Source organism: Strongyloides ratti, assembly GCF_001040885.1.
Source record: "Strongyloides ratti genome assembly S_ratti_ED321, chromosome : 2".
Taxonomy (NCBI): Eukaryota; Metazoa; Nematoda; class Chromadorea; order Rhabditida; family Strongyloididae; genus Strongyloides; species Strongyloides ratti.
In genome coordinates this window covers 7,280,601-7,295,444 of record NC_037308.1, presented here as the reverse complement: position 1 = coordinate 7,295,444, position 14,844 = coordinate 7,280,601, and the positions used below count along the sequence as shown (strand labels likewise).

At 25.0% G+C, this 14,844-nt stretch overlaps 8 protein-coding genes across 8 annotated transcripts; 4 read left to right on the top strand and 4 right to left on the bottom strand.

Annotated features, from left to right (window-relative positions):
* Nucleotides 1-57: 57 nt before the first annotated feature.
* Nucleotides 58-564, top strand: SRAE_2000231900 (Calponin homology domain and Smooth muscle protein/calponin family-containing protein; the record flags this gene model as incomplete). The annotated part of the gene is made up of 2 exons (XM_024653376.1): nucleotides 58-254; nucleotides 303-564. 2 exons carry the CDS (start codon nucleotides 58-60, stop codon nucleotides 562-564), a joined length of 459 nt encoding a protein of 152 aa, XP_024506858.1.
* An 88-nt stretch (nucleotides 565-652) lies between these two features.
* SRAE_2000231800 (Quinonprotein alcohol dehydrogenase-like superfamily domain and WD40/YVTN repeat-like-containing domain-containing protein) lies at nucleotides 653-2,927 on the bottom strand (the record flags this gene model as incomplete). The annotated part of the gene is made up of 2 exons (XM_024653375.1): nucleotides 653-2,786; nucleotides 2,836-2,927. 2 exons carry the CDS (start codon nucleotides 2,925-2,927, stop codon nucleotides 653-655), a joined length of 2,226 nt encoding a protein of 741 aa, XP_024506857.1.
* A 573-nt stretch (nucleotides 2,928-3,500) lies between these two features.
* Nucleotides 3,501-4,190, bottom strand: SRAE_2000231700 (Glycolipid transfer protein domain-containing protein; the record flags this gene model as incomplete). Its single annotated transcript, XM_024653373.1, has 2 exons — nucleotides 3,501-4,020; nucleotides 4,069-4,190. 2 exons carry the CDS (start codon nucleotides 4,188-4,190, stop codon nucleotides 3,501-3,503), a joined length of 642 nt encoding a protein of 213 aa, XP_024506856.1.
* Nucleotides 4,191-4,550: 360 nt separating this feature from the next.
* SRAE_2000231600 (Hypothetical protein) lies at nucleotides 4,551-5,222 on the top strand (the record flags this gene model as incomplete). The annotated part of the gene is made up of 3 exons (XM_024653372.1): nucleotides 4,551-4,653; nucleotides 4,813-4,863; nucleotides 4,921-5,222. 3 exons carry the CDS (start codon nucleotides 4,551-4,553, stop codon nucleotides 5,220-5,222), a joined length of 456 nt encoding a protein of 151 aa, XP_024506855.1.
* A 272-nt stretch (nucleotides 5,223-5,494) lies between these two features.
* SRAE_2000231500 (N-acetylglucosaminyl-phosphatidylinositol de-N-acetylase) lies at nucleotides 5,495-6,103 on the top strand (the record flags this gene model as incomplete). The annotated part of the gene is made up of 1 exon (XM_024653371.1): nucleotides 5,495-6,103. One exon carries the CDS (start codon nucleotides 5,495-5,497, stop codon nucleotides 6,101-6,103), a length of 609 nt encoding a protein of 202 aa, XP_024506854.1.
* Nucleotides 6,104-6,871: 768 nt separating this feature from the next.
* SRAE_2000231400 (Ruby) lies at nucleotides 6,872-10,152 on the top strand (the record flags this gene model as incomplete). The annotated part of the gene is made up of 4 exons (XM_024653370.1): nucleotides 6,872-6,969; nucleotides 7,017-7,095; nucleotides 7,355-8,170; nucleotides 8,314-10,152. The coding sequence occupies 4 exons, from the start codon at nucleotides 6,872-6,874 to the stop codon at nucleotides 10,150-10,152; spliced, it is 2,832 nt and encodes a 943-aa protein (XP_024506853.1).
* A 145-nt stretch (nucleotides 10,153-10,297) lies between these two features.
* SRAE_2000231300 (Chromo domain/shadow and SET domain and Post-SET domain and Chromo domain-like and Chromo domain-containing protein) lies at nucleotides 10,298-11,876 on the bottom strand (the record flags this gene model as incomplete). The annotated part of the gene is made up of 3 exons (XM_024653369.1): nucleotides 10,298-11,578; nucleotides 11,624-11,796; nucleotides 11,849-11,876. 3 exons carry the CDS (start codon nucleotides 11,874-11,876, stop codon nucleotides 10,298-10,300), a joined length of 1,482 nt encoding a protein of 493 aa, XP_024506852.1.
* A 1,099-nt stretch (nucleotides 11,877-12,975) lies between these two features.
* On the bottom strand, nucleotides 12,976-14,297 carry SRAE_2000231200 (Battenin; the record flags this gene model as incomplete). The annotated part of the gene is made up of 2 exons (XM_024653368.1): nucleotides 12,976-14,212; nucleotides 14,251-14,297. 2 exons carry the CDS (start codon nucleotides 14,295-14,297, stop codon nucleotides 12,976-12,978), a joined length of 1,284 nt encoding a protein of 427 aa, XP_024506851.1.
* Between the last annotated feature and the right edge of the window lie 547 nt (nucleotides 14,298-14,844).

Sequence of the window (14,844 nt, the reverse complement as noted above, 5' to 3'; positions counted from 1 at the left end):
TTTATATAAAAATAGTTTCCTTAGTTTACTCATTTACAATAAACATTAAAATCTAATATGTCTCAATCTTATCATAGACCAAGACCTCATGGCCTTGCTGCAGCTGTCCTAGATAAACAAGCATCAAAATTCAATGAAACTGAGGGAAAATATTTATTGGATTGGATTAAGGATATTACTAAAGAGGATATTGAAACTGAATGTACAGCTGAAAAATTCAAAGAAATTTTAAGAGATGGAACACTTCTTTGCAAGTATGTTTTTTTTTTATATTTTTTTTTTATATGATATATTTTATATAGACTTATTAATGCAATAAAACCTGGAACAATCAAAAAAATTATGAAACCTATGTCAAATTTTAATTGTTTGGAAAATATAAACCAGTTTTGTAATGCTGCACGTTCCTTTGGAGTTATAGATGAAGAAACTTTTCAATCAGTTGACCTATATGATGGTAGGGATCTTTTTTCAGTTTGTGTATCATTACAAAGTCTTGGAAGAAAAGTTGAAAAACAATTTGGCATTCCAGCACCAAAACAAATTGAAAGATCGAAAATCTGATTTTATCCACTTAATTTCAACAAAAATATCAAACAATAACAATAAAAATTAAAAATAAATTGTAACATATTTACTAAAGTTAGTTTACTTATTGTTTTTTGATTAAACAAGATTTAATGAAAAGTGGAGCTAACTGCGATATAGGGGCCAAAGCAAATGCAGCTCCTTCTAATATTTTCTTAGCTTTTCTAACACTATCAAATAAAACAATATCATTTTGCCCTTCTTTAGCATGTTTACGATTAATTTCAATAAGTTTTGAGAAAGCTGTTTTTGGTGCTTCTGTTCTAATATCTTCTTCATTTGTTTCCGTAATGTTAGCATCTTTTAAAAGTGTAAATCCATCATTTGATAATCCAGTGACACACGTCATTCCATTGTGTGTTGTTGCTACTACTTCAATTTGTGGATTTTTAAAGACTAAAGTTTTTAATACATTTCCTTCCATTACATCAAAAAACATTATTTCAGTATCATTATAAACAAAAGAAATAAATGGATCACTGTAAAGTAACAACCCAGTCTGTTCAACTAACCAATTATAACTAAATGACTCAACATTAAAACATCCAATATAATTATTAGATCCAACAAGCAACATTTCTTGGTAATTTTTTGGAGCCCATTTTACTGAGGTGAGATCGGATATAATATTGTTCAAATGTAGAATATTCATATTCTCTGTCGACCATAATAAAAGATGTGTTGAATGAGTATTTGATTTATGAATAGAAGCAAATAATTTTTTTCTAATAGATGATATATCAACAACATTTGTTTTTTGCCATTGTCCATTTCTTTGAACATCTTGTCTCCATTTACCAAACCTATGAAGATCTCCTTTCCATATGTCTATAAATCCTTTCTTATCAACAGTTAAAAATTCTGCATTACAATGAGCATCTTTAATACCTATACCCTTACTTTCAAATGTCGTAATAGTAGGCATTTCTTCTAAATCTCCTGTTAAATGTGTTATATCTTCATTAACACAAATAATATCTTCCAATTCTATAAGTAAATTATTTTTTCCTTTTGTTTGCCTTCTCCAAAACTTCACATATACTTCTTTTAAATCACATGTTCGTTTTTCACATGTTACAATAAAAGCTGGTGTTGCTATAAAAAGATAAACATATGATCGGACAGTTTCAAAATCACTACAATAATTTTTCCTAGCACTTGCATTTTCCATAACAATATCATTAGTTTTTATTGTTTGCCATTTAACTAAATTCATCCATTGAATTGAACCGTGACGAGTATCTGATATAACTAAATCTGGATTCAATGGATCTACTTGAATTTTATTTATTGGATAATAAGAAGATTGTAAAAGAGTTTTCCCTTTACACAATATGGTCATTGAATCTGTTTTAACAAATATTATAGAATTATCTTCAAGAACAATACAACAGACTTTTGATGATAGTGATAAAGAAACACTATGAACGGGAGACTCAAAATTAGAAATCATTTCTTTAGATTGCCAACGACCACCACCATCATTAATTAAATTCCATCTAGCAAGAGCACAATGTGATGTACCAACATAAACATTACAACCTTCCGAAATATCAAAACATATATCATTGTCAGCTGCATGGAAAAAATGTTTATTTGTTTTTTGTAATCCAATAGTACTTAAATTTCTCCAAACATATATTCTTCCTAAAGAATGAGCAGCAAATAAACTATCAGAAACAATTTTAACCTTAGTAAATTTCAAACGTTCTGAAATCAAAGCATTTCCAAAAATTAATGTTACATCAATTGAAGAGGGAGAAATGTTAGAATCTTCAAATGGAACAAGAAATAGTTGATTTTTAACTGTATAAACTGCATAATCATTACCAATTGCTATATTATCAGGATGTGAAATAATATTTGGAAGTGTAACCAACTTTTGCAATTCTTCGTCATTGTCACCTTCAACCAAATATAAATTGTGTTCACCTTTTTTGTTTATTTCAAGTAAAATTGTATTATCTCCAACTTTATAAACCCAATTAATAGAATTCACTGGAAATTGATGTATATTTTCAATAGAATAATCATTTAAAATCCACGAAACTCTTTCACCTGTATCTAAAAAACTATTTAATTTATGATGACTCAAAGTTAATCCTTTAACATAAGTATCATGATGTAAAATTTTAACTCGTCTTCCTTTTTTTGTTTCAAATACAAGTACATCTTTTCCACTGATAACATAAGCGTATCTAAGAGTTTATAATTTATAAAAATATTAGTAAAACGATTAAAAAGTACCTTTTAATATCGTCTATGATAATAGGATAATCTCCTAGATTGGCTCCAATACAAGATTCCTCAACAAATTCTCCATCTGAAGACACAACCATGACTATGGAATATCAACATTTAAAATACTTAATATTAAACATGTAAGACTTTTCTCCAAACGTAAAACAGATGATCGTTATTAGAGAAAATTAAATGGTTCCAAAGTTCGTCATTCCACTTTTGTTTACCAAATTCATTAATGTAGAAGTAAAAAATAAATTACTAGAATTATATGCCGGGGGAGTTGATGAGAGAGTTTTTAAAAGATAATTAAATATTTTTATTTCTTTACAAATAATATAGCTGAGATTTGAAGGACAATAACAATTCACCTATAAAATTACTTCGTTGAGTAAATACTTAAGGCGACCGATTTTCTTATAATTTTTAATAATAATATGTGATTTATTTGTATTTTAAGATATTATTATTTCATTAAAAATTAATCAAAATTTGAAATATATCACAACGTAAAATTTAAATATTTATTTAAGACATTAATATTATTTTATTTTAATTTAAAAAAAAACAAACTTTTATATGATTTTACATATTTTAAATTAATTTATCAGTTATTTAACACCTGGTTTTAACTAATGATATAACTTTCTTATTTGACTTAATATGTATATTTATGGTAAGTTAAGTAAATTTCTTGTTTCATAAGCAATTTGGATTCTACTATAAACTTCATTTGCTACACTATGAAATTCCTCTGCTTCATTTATAATTTTTTCAGTAGGTATTTCTTCAGATTCAGGAATTTTAAAAAATCTTCTTAATATTTGTTCTCTATCAGGAAGACCATACACAGCTAATCCCACACTTTTTCTTATTATAAATCCATGAAAATTAGCTAAAGTTTCATCATAGGCTTTTTTAACTATTTCATGAATTGAAATTCCTGAACAATGGCCTTCCATTAAACCATTAACAAACTTAATTATAAAATCTAATGCTCTATGTAAACGAAGTAATGTTCTACTTCCTTGATCTAATGGTTTATTATTACCACTACACTCATATTGAATCATTGTTAGAACAGCATTATAATTTTCTGGTTTGTTCTCCAGACATGTAGACAGAATATTTAATTTATTAACTACATCTGATTCTACAAATCCAAATATTCTACCCAGCATAGTGAATATTCTTTAAATAAGTTAGTAGTAAAAAGATATAACATTATAACTTACTTACTTACTTAATTCTTCATAGGCATTTAAGTATTGTTTTAAGAAGACATCTGTTTCATCTTTTAGAGAATCTGTAAAAATTTTTGTTACTCTTGTTAGGTCAAAAGATTTATTATCTTCATCCATTTTAATAAATAATTTTTTTTTAATAAAAAAAAAAATATAGTTAGTAGTTAATGAAATATTAAGTTATATAAACGATAAATTTTTTTGTTTACCTGTTTCTTTCTTAAGTCTTTTTTTTTGTACTCTTCTTTCCAATTATTATTAAAATATCTTTACAAGATAATATTAGTTATAATAGAAATAATTATGAAAAGTAATTTAACTTATTTATTATTACAATCTTTTTTTTTAAAATATATTATACAACGGCATTGATCGTTGTGTAAAATTTAATGTAATATATAGTTCACCATTTATCATATTAATTTTTAGATTGCTATTTAAGACCTGACAGCTTTCTCGTATATATATATATATATAATGACATCTAATGACTCAAATGATAAGAGGACATTATCTTTGATCCAAAATTTGGAAAACCAATGTTCAGATTTTAAAATATCCCCTAATTTAATAAAAGCTTGTAAGTTTAAAAAAATTTTTTTATTTAAAACGCGATTTTTAACTTTTTTTTTATAAAAATTATTTTAGTCAATTATTCATATTATTATTTAATATTGTTTATTATACGATACGATGTTAAGAATTTAAAATTTTTTTAAATAATATATTGTTATTATAGTGGCAGGATTTACAGCTGCAATAACTTTTGGTTTTGGAATAAAATCAGCTCGTAAATATACAAAACAAGCTTCAGGTGAAGAGTTGACGCGTGCAAAAATTATTTCAGGGACAGCATTTGCTTCAAAGGCACTTGCTACAGCAACAATATTAACTGTATCTGGATTCTCATTATTTTTATTAGGTGTTTCATTTGCCTTAGATGTAAATACACCAAAACAATTTGGCACTAGAATGAAAAATTTATTTGGTGATTCTCTTAAAATTTCAAAATCAAATCCCGACTCAAAAGTTTATAATAGTTTGACGGAGTTATTTGAAGAGGTTTCTTCAAAACCAAATACTGACTCAAAAAATTGTGATAATTTAAAAGAGATTATTGAAGAAGTTTCTTCAAAAAAAGATAGTTAGGTGCAAATTTTGTTTGTTATATTGTGTATTTTATTAATTACATAATTATCTACATTGATTTTTTTTTTGAAAATATTAGGCCTAGTACAAAAAAATTGTTTTATTTTATTGGTTTGTTAATGTCATTTATTACTATGATTATTTTTATTCTGACATTTTATCTTTTTTTATTCATACTATCAATATATTTTATAATTTCTGGAAATCGAGGATTTAAATTAAAAAACAATTCACGAATTTTAATTGTAATTGCACATCCTGATGATGAAACAATGTTTTTTTCACCAACTATTAGAGATCTTTCTACTACCAATAATGATGTATATATTTTATGCGTTACAACTGGTGATTATTATGGAAAAGGAAGAGAAAGAAAAAAGGAATTGGTTAATGCTGTTGAGAAGTTAGGTGTTAAAAAAGGAAATGTTTTAATAATGGATTTGACAAATTATAAAGATGGTCCTGAAAGTTGGGAGGAAGAAAAATTATCAAAACATATTTTAGATCATGTAGAAAAACTTGATATTAATATTGTACTAACATTTGATGAATATGGGGTATCAGGACATATCAATCATATAGGGTGTTTTAAATCAATACAATATCTTTACAGTAATGGTCTTCTTCCAACTGATGTTGAGGTATTTGTTCTTGAAAGTATTTCAATTTTAAGAAAATATATCTCTTTTTGGGATTTGATTTTATCACGCTCCCGTTCACGATATATTTATATATCAAATTTTAGAAATGTCTTGTCAGCTTACTCAGCAATGCGGGAACACAAAACACAATTAATTTGGTTTAGATATTTATATATGATTTTTTCAAGATATATTTTTATTAATACTTTCAAAAGAATTCATATGAAGAAAGCATTTTGAAAAAAAAAATTTAAATGAAATATAAATTTGTTTGTCTATTGAATAAAAATTGATATTTTGCCAATATAATTAAATATAGTAAATTATAAAAAGTTATTTATTCTTTGTTTGCTTATATTTTATTATTGATTCTTAATATATATTAAAATATGAAAAAGTATTAGCTATAACGAGTATAATATATTTTATTTAAATAGTATTTTTAAATATAGATATATGGATTAATAAATAAGCTAAGATAAATTTATTGACAGAATCAAAATAAATATGTTGTTAAAAATGCGGCATCCCAAATGTGTAAGTGTTTACTTACAAGTGTAAAGCAAGGCCTTAGAGTTATCGACTATATTGTATAGTGCATGATAGTGGCCATTTGATTGTAATTATTTTATGTTAATTGACTTGTTTTGTATTATTATCTATATTTTTTAATCATCTTGTCAATTAAAAAAGATTGACATTTGTTGATAAATTTTTACTACAATCAAAATTAGAGATGAAATGTTCTTTAATTATTTAGTAATTTCTTTATATTTTTTTTGATTTAACACAGTTGATATAAAATATTATCGATATGAAATATAAAATGTTTTTCACTTTAAGTACTGTTTAGCATATCTATACTTTTTAAATACCCTTTTAAAATAATAACGCGATAATTTTATTTATACAATAAAAAAAGACATTGATATAATTCTTCAAAAAAAAAAAGAAAAATTATTCAATAGTCATTTATTTTTTTATTAATATTTAATTTAAAAAAATAATATGCTTGCAGTTCAAATAATGCGAATGGCATATGCTGAAGGTTTAACTACTCCAGAAATTGAGTATTCTGAAGGAGGAATTATGGTTGACAATAAAACGTAAGTTTTTTTTTTTTTTAATAAAATTATTTAATTTATTAAAACAGTAGATTTGCTGATTTACGAGAAATGCTTGATAGTAGTAAAGAAAATTTAAAAATGGATGCAATGAAAAGAGTTATAAGTGTAAGTTTATTTTTTAATGTTGTCAACGTAAAGTTGACTTTATTAAAATTACTGTATTTACTTAAGATAGTTCAAAGATTAGTGTAAGCCATGATGATTTGTGCAGGGGTCCTGAAATTCGTTTAGATGTGGACGAAATTTTCATTACAATATCCTTAGAAAAGGTTTTCTAGATATTGTAGTAAAATGAGAATGCACTTGCTGAGCTTATTTATCATCATCATACTATTTATATATTTTGTTTAAATTTTTTATTTAGATGGTTGCAAAAGGAAAAGATTGTTCTGAATTATTTCCAGCAGTTGTAAAAAATGTTGCTGCTAAAAATTTAGAATTAAAAAAACTTGTATATGTTTATCTAGTAAGATATGCTGAGGAACAACAAGAATTAGCACTATTATCAATTAGTACATTTCAAAGAGGTTTAAAAGATCATAATCAATTAATAAGAGCTAGTGCATTACGAGTACTTTCAAGTATAAGAGTTTCAATGATAGCTCCAGTAATGATGTTGGCAATAAAAGAAGCAGTACGAGATATGAGTGCATATGTTAGAAAAGTTGCTGCACATGCAATACCAAAATTATTTTCATTAGAACCTGAATTACAACCACAACTTATTGAATGTATAGATTTTTTATTAGGTGATAAACGTACATTAGTTCTTGGATCTGCTGTATATGCTTTTGAAGAAACTTGTCCAGATCAATTACAATTACTTCATAAACATTATAGAAGTCTTTGTAGAGCTCTTGTTGATGTTGATGAATGGGGACAAGTTATCATGATAAGTTTATTAACAAGATATGCAAGAACACAATTTGTTGCCCCTAAAAATGACAATCCATTAGATCCTGATCATTTTTTACTTCTTCAATCTGCAAAACCTCTTTTACAAAATAGAAATTGTTCTGTTGTTATGGCAGTGGCTCAGTTGTTTTATCATGTAGCACCACCACAACAATTATCAATTGTTTCAAAGGCTTTGGTTAGATTATTAAGTGGACCACGAGAAGTACAATATGTAGTTCTCGTCAACATAGCAACAATATGTGCAGTATCTGATTCTAATTCGGTATTAAAAGAAATTTTTGCTATTAGCAAAGTAATAATCAATTCATGTTGTAAATTTATTGTATTATATTTTAAATGTGATTTGATTATTTTTGCTTAGTGCTTTAAATTTTTATTTCATAATAATTTTTTATTTATTTTCAGAATATATTTGAACCATATTTAAAGTCATTTTTTGTTAGAAATGGAGATTCTATGCATGTCAAATTATTAAAATTACAAATTCTCAAGTCTCTTGCAACGGAATCCAATGTTCAAATTGTATTAAAGGAATTACAAACATATGTAAAAATGAATGATTTAGCTGGACCAGCTATTGAAGCAATTGGACATTGTGCTCTTCAGGTTGGGGCTGTAGCTGAATTATGTCTTACTGGATTAGTTTCACTTATTGCTAATTCAAATGAAGAATTAGTTTCATCTGTTGTTGTAGTTTTAAAAAAACTTTTACATCAAAAAGCTCCTCTATCTTTACTTGTAAGATTACTAAGACTTATAAATTCAATCAAGGCACCATCAGCTAGAGCTTGTGTTATTTGGTTAGTATCAACACATATAAATCAAGTTCGTGGTTATTCAATTGATCTTTTAAGAATTGTAGCAAAAACATTTGCATCAGAAGCAGAAATAGTAAAACTTCAAACATTAAATCTTGCCGTCAAATTATGGGTTTTAGAAAGAGAAAAAAGTGAATTACTTGTTCAATATGTTTTACAATTGGCAAGATATGATAAAAGTTATGATGTTCGTGATAGATGCAGATTTATTAGAAATTTAATTTTAAGACCAAAAAAATTAAATATAACATTATTATTAAGTGAAAAACCATCACCTATTTCACAATCTCAATTTAAAGATAGAGAATTATATCAACTTGGAACTTTATCTCATTTATTAAATCAAAAATGTTCAAATTATAAAGAGTTACCAGAATTTTGTGAAGTACAACCTGATCCATGTGCAAGAAAAGATCCTGAAATAGTTATTCCACAAAATACATTAATAAAAGAAGAAACTACAAATTTAAACAAAGGATTTTATAGTAGTGATACTTGTGAAGATGAGACAGATGAAAGTGATGATGATGAAGAAAGTGAAAGTTCAAATTTAGATGAGACTGGAGATTCAGAAAGCGATGAATCTGAAGATGAAAGCGAAGACTATGAATCAGAAGAAGAGTGTAATGGTCTTCAAAGTAGTAACGTTGTGATAAATACTCCTAATGTTACAAAAAATGATATGGATCTTCTTTTAGATTTAGATTTTTCTTCTGTATCTATAGGAATAGTAAACTCAAAATGGAAAAGAACAAGTGCCATGGCACCTAGTGACAATTCTTATGAAATATTGAGCCCAACTCAAACAGGAGATCTATCAATAAAAGCTATTTTTACTCGTAGTCCTTCTTTGTTTTCTAATACGATGGTATCAATTGATTTAGAAATATTTATTTCTAGTAATAACAATAATTCAACAATTAGTTTGATACCGTTAGATGATTCAAAAAACACTAGTGGTCCAATTCATGTAAATATTATAAGTAAAACATTATACAAAACGAATATTGGTATAAATTTTGAAGATACTGTTAAAGTTAGTAAATGGAAATGTATATGGGAATGTGAAACAAAAAAAAATGAATTTGCTGTTGAAATTTCAGCACCGTTAGGTGAACAGGTTGAAGCAATAGAAATGTCAAAAGTACAATTTGACAGTGAAGCCTCTAAATTAACTGGAATGTATTATAGTAAAGTACCTATAAACTTAGATAAATGGACTTCATTTGACATTTATCATCACTGTAATTGCAAATTGATACTTGGAACAGAAGGTTATTTTGCTGCGGAAACGGTGGCTAACAAACAACTACTACTTTTAAAGTTTGACACAAATGAAAAAAATGTAGAAATATTTTCAGAAAATGTTCTATTTGGAAATTTGTTTGCAAACTACATTCAAACATGGAAAAACAACACAAGATAAACTATTTACAAAACTTGATATCCAATTATTTATTAATACAAAAATTGGAAAATTAGCAACAATATAAATAAGTATAGATATCTCGATGTTTTATTCAAATTAGAAAAATAAAGTGGCTACTTGTTTTTTACCACGTTTATTATACTCACTTAAGAATTAATTTTTTTAAACTATCCGGACAATGTGATGAATTTTTTTCTATGATTTTATCACCTACATTTGTCGCAGTGTTTGATTTATCTTTTGTTGGTGTGTTTTCACTTTTTTTTAATCTGCTAAATCTTTGTACTTTATAAAATTTCTCAGGTATAAACATTTCATTAAGTTCAACCAAACCAAGTTTATTAAGTCCTTGTTGATCAACTTCAGGAGTATCACCTCGTACACCATTTATCTTTTTTTTTGTTAAACTATCCATTATAGGAATATATTTTCTACAATTTGCAGCCCCACAATTACAAGGGACCATGGAAAATCTATCTGTATTACTTTCAACCTCTGCACCAAAATAGTCAATAGTAATTTCGTCACCAAATTGAATACTTTGCTTAGCAAAGAAACCAATTTTATGATAATCCTCACATTTAAATTGAGAATAAATACTTATAGCCCGTGCATTTGGATTACAAGAATGATTAGCAAACCGTCCCTCATTACCATATTTATAAGCATCTATGGCAAATTTTGCATTTCCAAAATGATCACTTTCATGACCACACATGTAATCCATATCAAATATATAGTCATTTTTTCTTTGAACTGCCTGACATCTTGAAATTAATTCACCAGCATATTCACAAATAAATTCTCCTGCTTTGATATTATCACCAGCAAACAAACCCCAACCTTTATCTATTGTCTTTGCTATAATAAGTCTTTTGGTCCTTCCGGTATCAGCAACTCTCGTAGGACAAGGATTTTTTAAACATTTACATAAATCACTACATGACATTCTAACTTCTTTTACATTAAAATTAATATGATTTTTCAAAAAATGTTCTTTATATTTTTCACAATAATCTGTTTCCTTTTCAGCTTTACAATTTGAACAAGGTTCAACTTGATCAATAATATTTATATCTTCAGCAAATTTTGGTTTAATAATAATATTTGATACATAGGAAAATTCAGGAGGAATTTGATAGTCAACCCAATTAACAACATAAATAGGAGGTAAATCTTCATCACAATTTCTTATGGCTAGTTCTACACTAAAAGCGCCAAAAATATTAATGTATTGTTCATCAGTTTTTGGATATAAAAATGGTTTTAATTTACAAAAATATGGAGTATTTTTTAACTTTGATAATAATTTATCTCTATCTTTGTTATATTCAATAAAATCTTTACAATCTTTAATATTTTCATAAGGTTCCCATGTCACAGCTGACCAACAAAAAGTCTCCCATTTTACCAGATACAATTTCTAAATAATAAATATAGAATATATAAATAACAAAATAAAAATTACACTTTCAGGATTATAAGCTAAAATCATTTCAACAGAAAAGTTACCCTGAGAATCATCATCACTTAGATTTGATTCATGTTTTTGACTATTTTTTGTTTTTCTTGTAAAAACATTCCCATTTTTTCCTTTATATCTTGATAAAGATGATGAATTTCTTAATGAAGATTTGATTCCTAAAAAAATTACTAATATAATTTAAAAAGAATCTAAATATAATATACTTACCATCTTGACGAGATCTTCTACCCCTCATTTTTCTTACTACTTTCAATATTATTTATCTTCTTACTAAAATCTTTTCATTGACATTCAAACGAACCATAAAAGGAAAAAGTATTTTTTTCGCGGCAAAACAGGAATTTGGAAAAATATAATAATACTAAAATAGTAAACAAATTTAAAAGTTTTTTATATATGTTAGCATTTGTATTTGTAGTAATGTATAATAATTAAATCATTTGACATAATTATTAGTATTGCATTTTATAAATCCTGTCAAGTAAGTAATTTGATGTGCTAATAATAAATGCATATGTTATTTTACCAAAATATTTTAACTTTTCTTTTTTAATTATTGTTTATTAGTAAAACTTTTAAATGTTAATTGTCAATAGGTAAAATTTGTGAATATAAAATTTTATCATAAAGAAAAAAGCACCTTTTGTTTAATATTTAAATTTTGATAAATTAAAAAAAAATTTTTTTTTAATGGCAATAATAACAAAAAATAGTTAAACAGAAAAATGTTTTTGCTTTAGCGTCATTTAAAATATGATTCATAAAGGTTTCAAATAAATGGTGTAATGTATATGCATTTCCAAGAAGGAAAAAAAATTTAAATGTTTAATATTTATAATAAAAAATATATTGATTATTTTTTAATGAATAACATGACAGGAACTGATATAAAATTTCTAAGTATTTTTTTTAATAATTAAATAAAGTTTATTGAAGTGTAATAAAAAAAAAACTTATTTTTCAAACTTATTCTTAAAACAATTTCTACGTAAAAAGGATTTTTTAAAATGAGATTAATAATTCTAATTAAAAACAAAAATCTAGAGTCATTTTAATATTTTTTTTCTTGATTTTAAAATTTCTAATATTATTTAGAATTATTTCTATTTTTATTATTTTAGAACTTATATTTTATAAAAAGAGTATGATACATTATTGAGAATATTTAAAAAAATGAATTTTCATACAATTAAAATCTAAATAAATATTCTTTCGTTAGATTTCATTGACAGAAAATAAAAATAATACTTTAAACATTACAACCTGTTTTTAACTAATAAATTTTTGTTTGTATTTTTATTAAAATTTTATTATGCTATCATAAATATAATAATCTATTTTAGAGAACAAATATAGTTATGTACAGGAATTGCTGAAAATCCGGCTAAAACAATTCCTATAGAATCAGATATTGCTACAAAAGTCAAACTAAATTCTCTCGTTTGTATGGTTGTTTTTTCATGAATTTGTGAAAATGTACTTACATATGCTTTTCCACCTATAGTTCCTTCAAATAATACTAAAGCCATAACAATAATTATATGACCAATAAAATGATTCTTTGCATCAAAATAAAAAATAATTAAATTGATTATTTGAATTATTGATAATATTGGTAAAAATTTACTTTTGACAACACATAATTTGTGTGAAGATCTACTAACAAAAACACCAATTTGATATAAAACTTGATACCAGCGATATTGAGCAGATAATGTAAGATTAAACCCTTTTTTACATGTAAATGAAATTAATTCCAAAAGTCCTTGATTAATAAAATATTCTGCATAGTATACAACAACCAAAGGTAACATGAATTGAAGCATAGATATAATTATTTTCTTTTTTTCTTCATATGACAATGGAGTCACAGCATTTTCAGAACCTTCATTTCTTGTTGTGACATTTTCATTATCCATTTCTTCATCAATTTCATTTTGAATAGATTCATAATCATAATTATCAATATTATTAAATATTCCAAATTGGTTAGCACTTTCAGGACATTTCAAAAGTTTAGAATAACAAATCAAAAATATAAGTGGAACAATTGTCATAAAAAATAATGTCTTATTTGGAGAGATATTTAATAAATATGGATCAGTCATAGCAGCATAAACTAATGCTCCAACTACTCCTGCACCTCCTGTTCCTGAGGAATATGCAGAGATAACATTATTAGAAAAATGTGAAGCTAATGATAGATAGGTAATTTCTCCTAATCCTGATCCTAAACTAGCAAAAACTACACCAATAAGACCAATTTCTACTGATTTTGATATACCAACAATAATATATGATAACGCTTGAAAAAAAACAACTATGATATGGCGTATATCATAAGCTATATGCATTAAAAAAAATGGTCCCAATAATTTTATAAATAATGTCGGTAAGATATCAGCTAACAAAACAGATCCAGTTGAAATACTTGTACATTTTATATCTTTTTCATCCTTAGGACAAGTTTCATTATAATTACTAGTTCCATTTTTTGTCTCCTTTTCTAAAATATCTTTTGCAGCTGATAACATTATAACATAAGCAAAATTATTACATAATCCTAGAAGCCTTAAAATTATACTTTTTATCAAAAAAATATAACATACCAGAATGCAATTAAATTATTTATACTAATTCTTTTTATTAAAGGCATTGTTCTAAATATTTATTTTTTTTTATCAATAGAGATTATGTACATTAAATTAAATAACTATAATTTCAGTAACAAATATTGATTGTTTCTACTTTTTTTTTATAATACACATTTATATGTGGAGAGAATAATGATATTTAAAAATGTTTAAAGGATTAGAAATTAGAGGTTTATAAAGTGAATTGATAATTTAAAAACATTATATCAAAGTGTAACCATCGTGTAAAAACGTGATTTATTTTTTAATATTAATGATGGTAATTCTTTTTATGTTGATAACATCTTTTCAATTATTCTTTTAATTGATTAAATAATCATTTTAAAATAGACAAAAATAACATTATATTAACAGGTTAAAAATTAAAATGTTTAACTTTTTTGCTCCATTTATTTGGTAAATTAATTAAGCAAAATTTAAAATAATAAAATTTTAAAAATAAAGATATATAAAAATATTATAATTAATAATAATACAATAATTTTTATCAAAAAATAATTAAAATTTTAATAAATATTTAAATTTAATAAAATTTAAAAATATAATTGA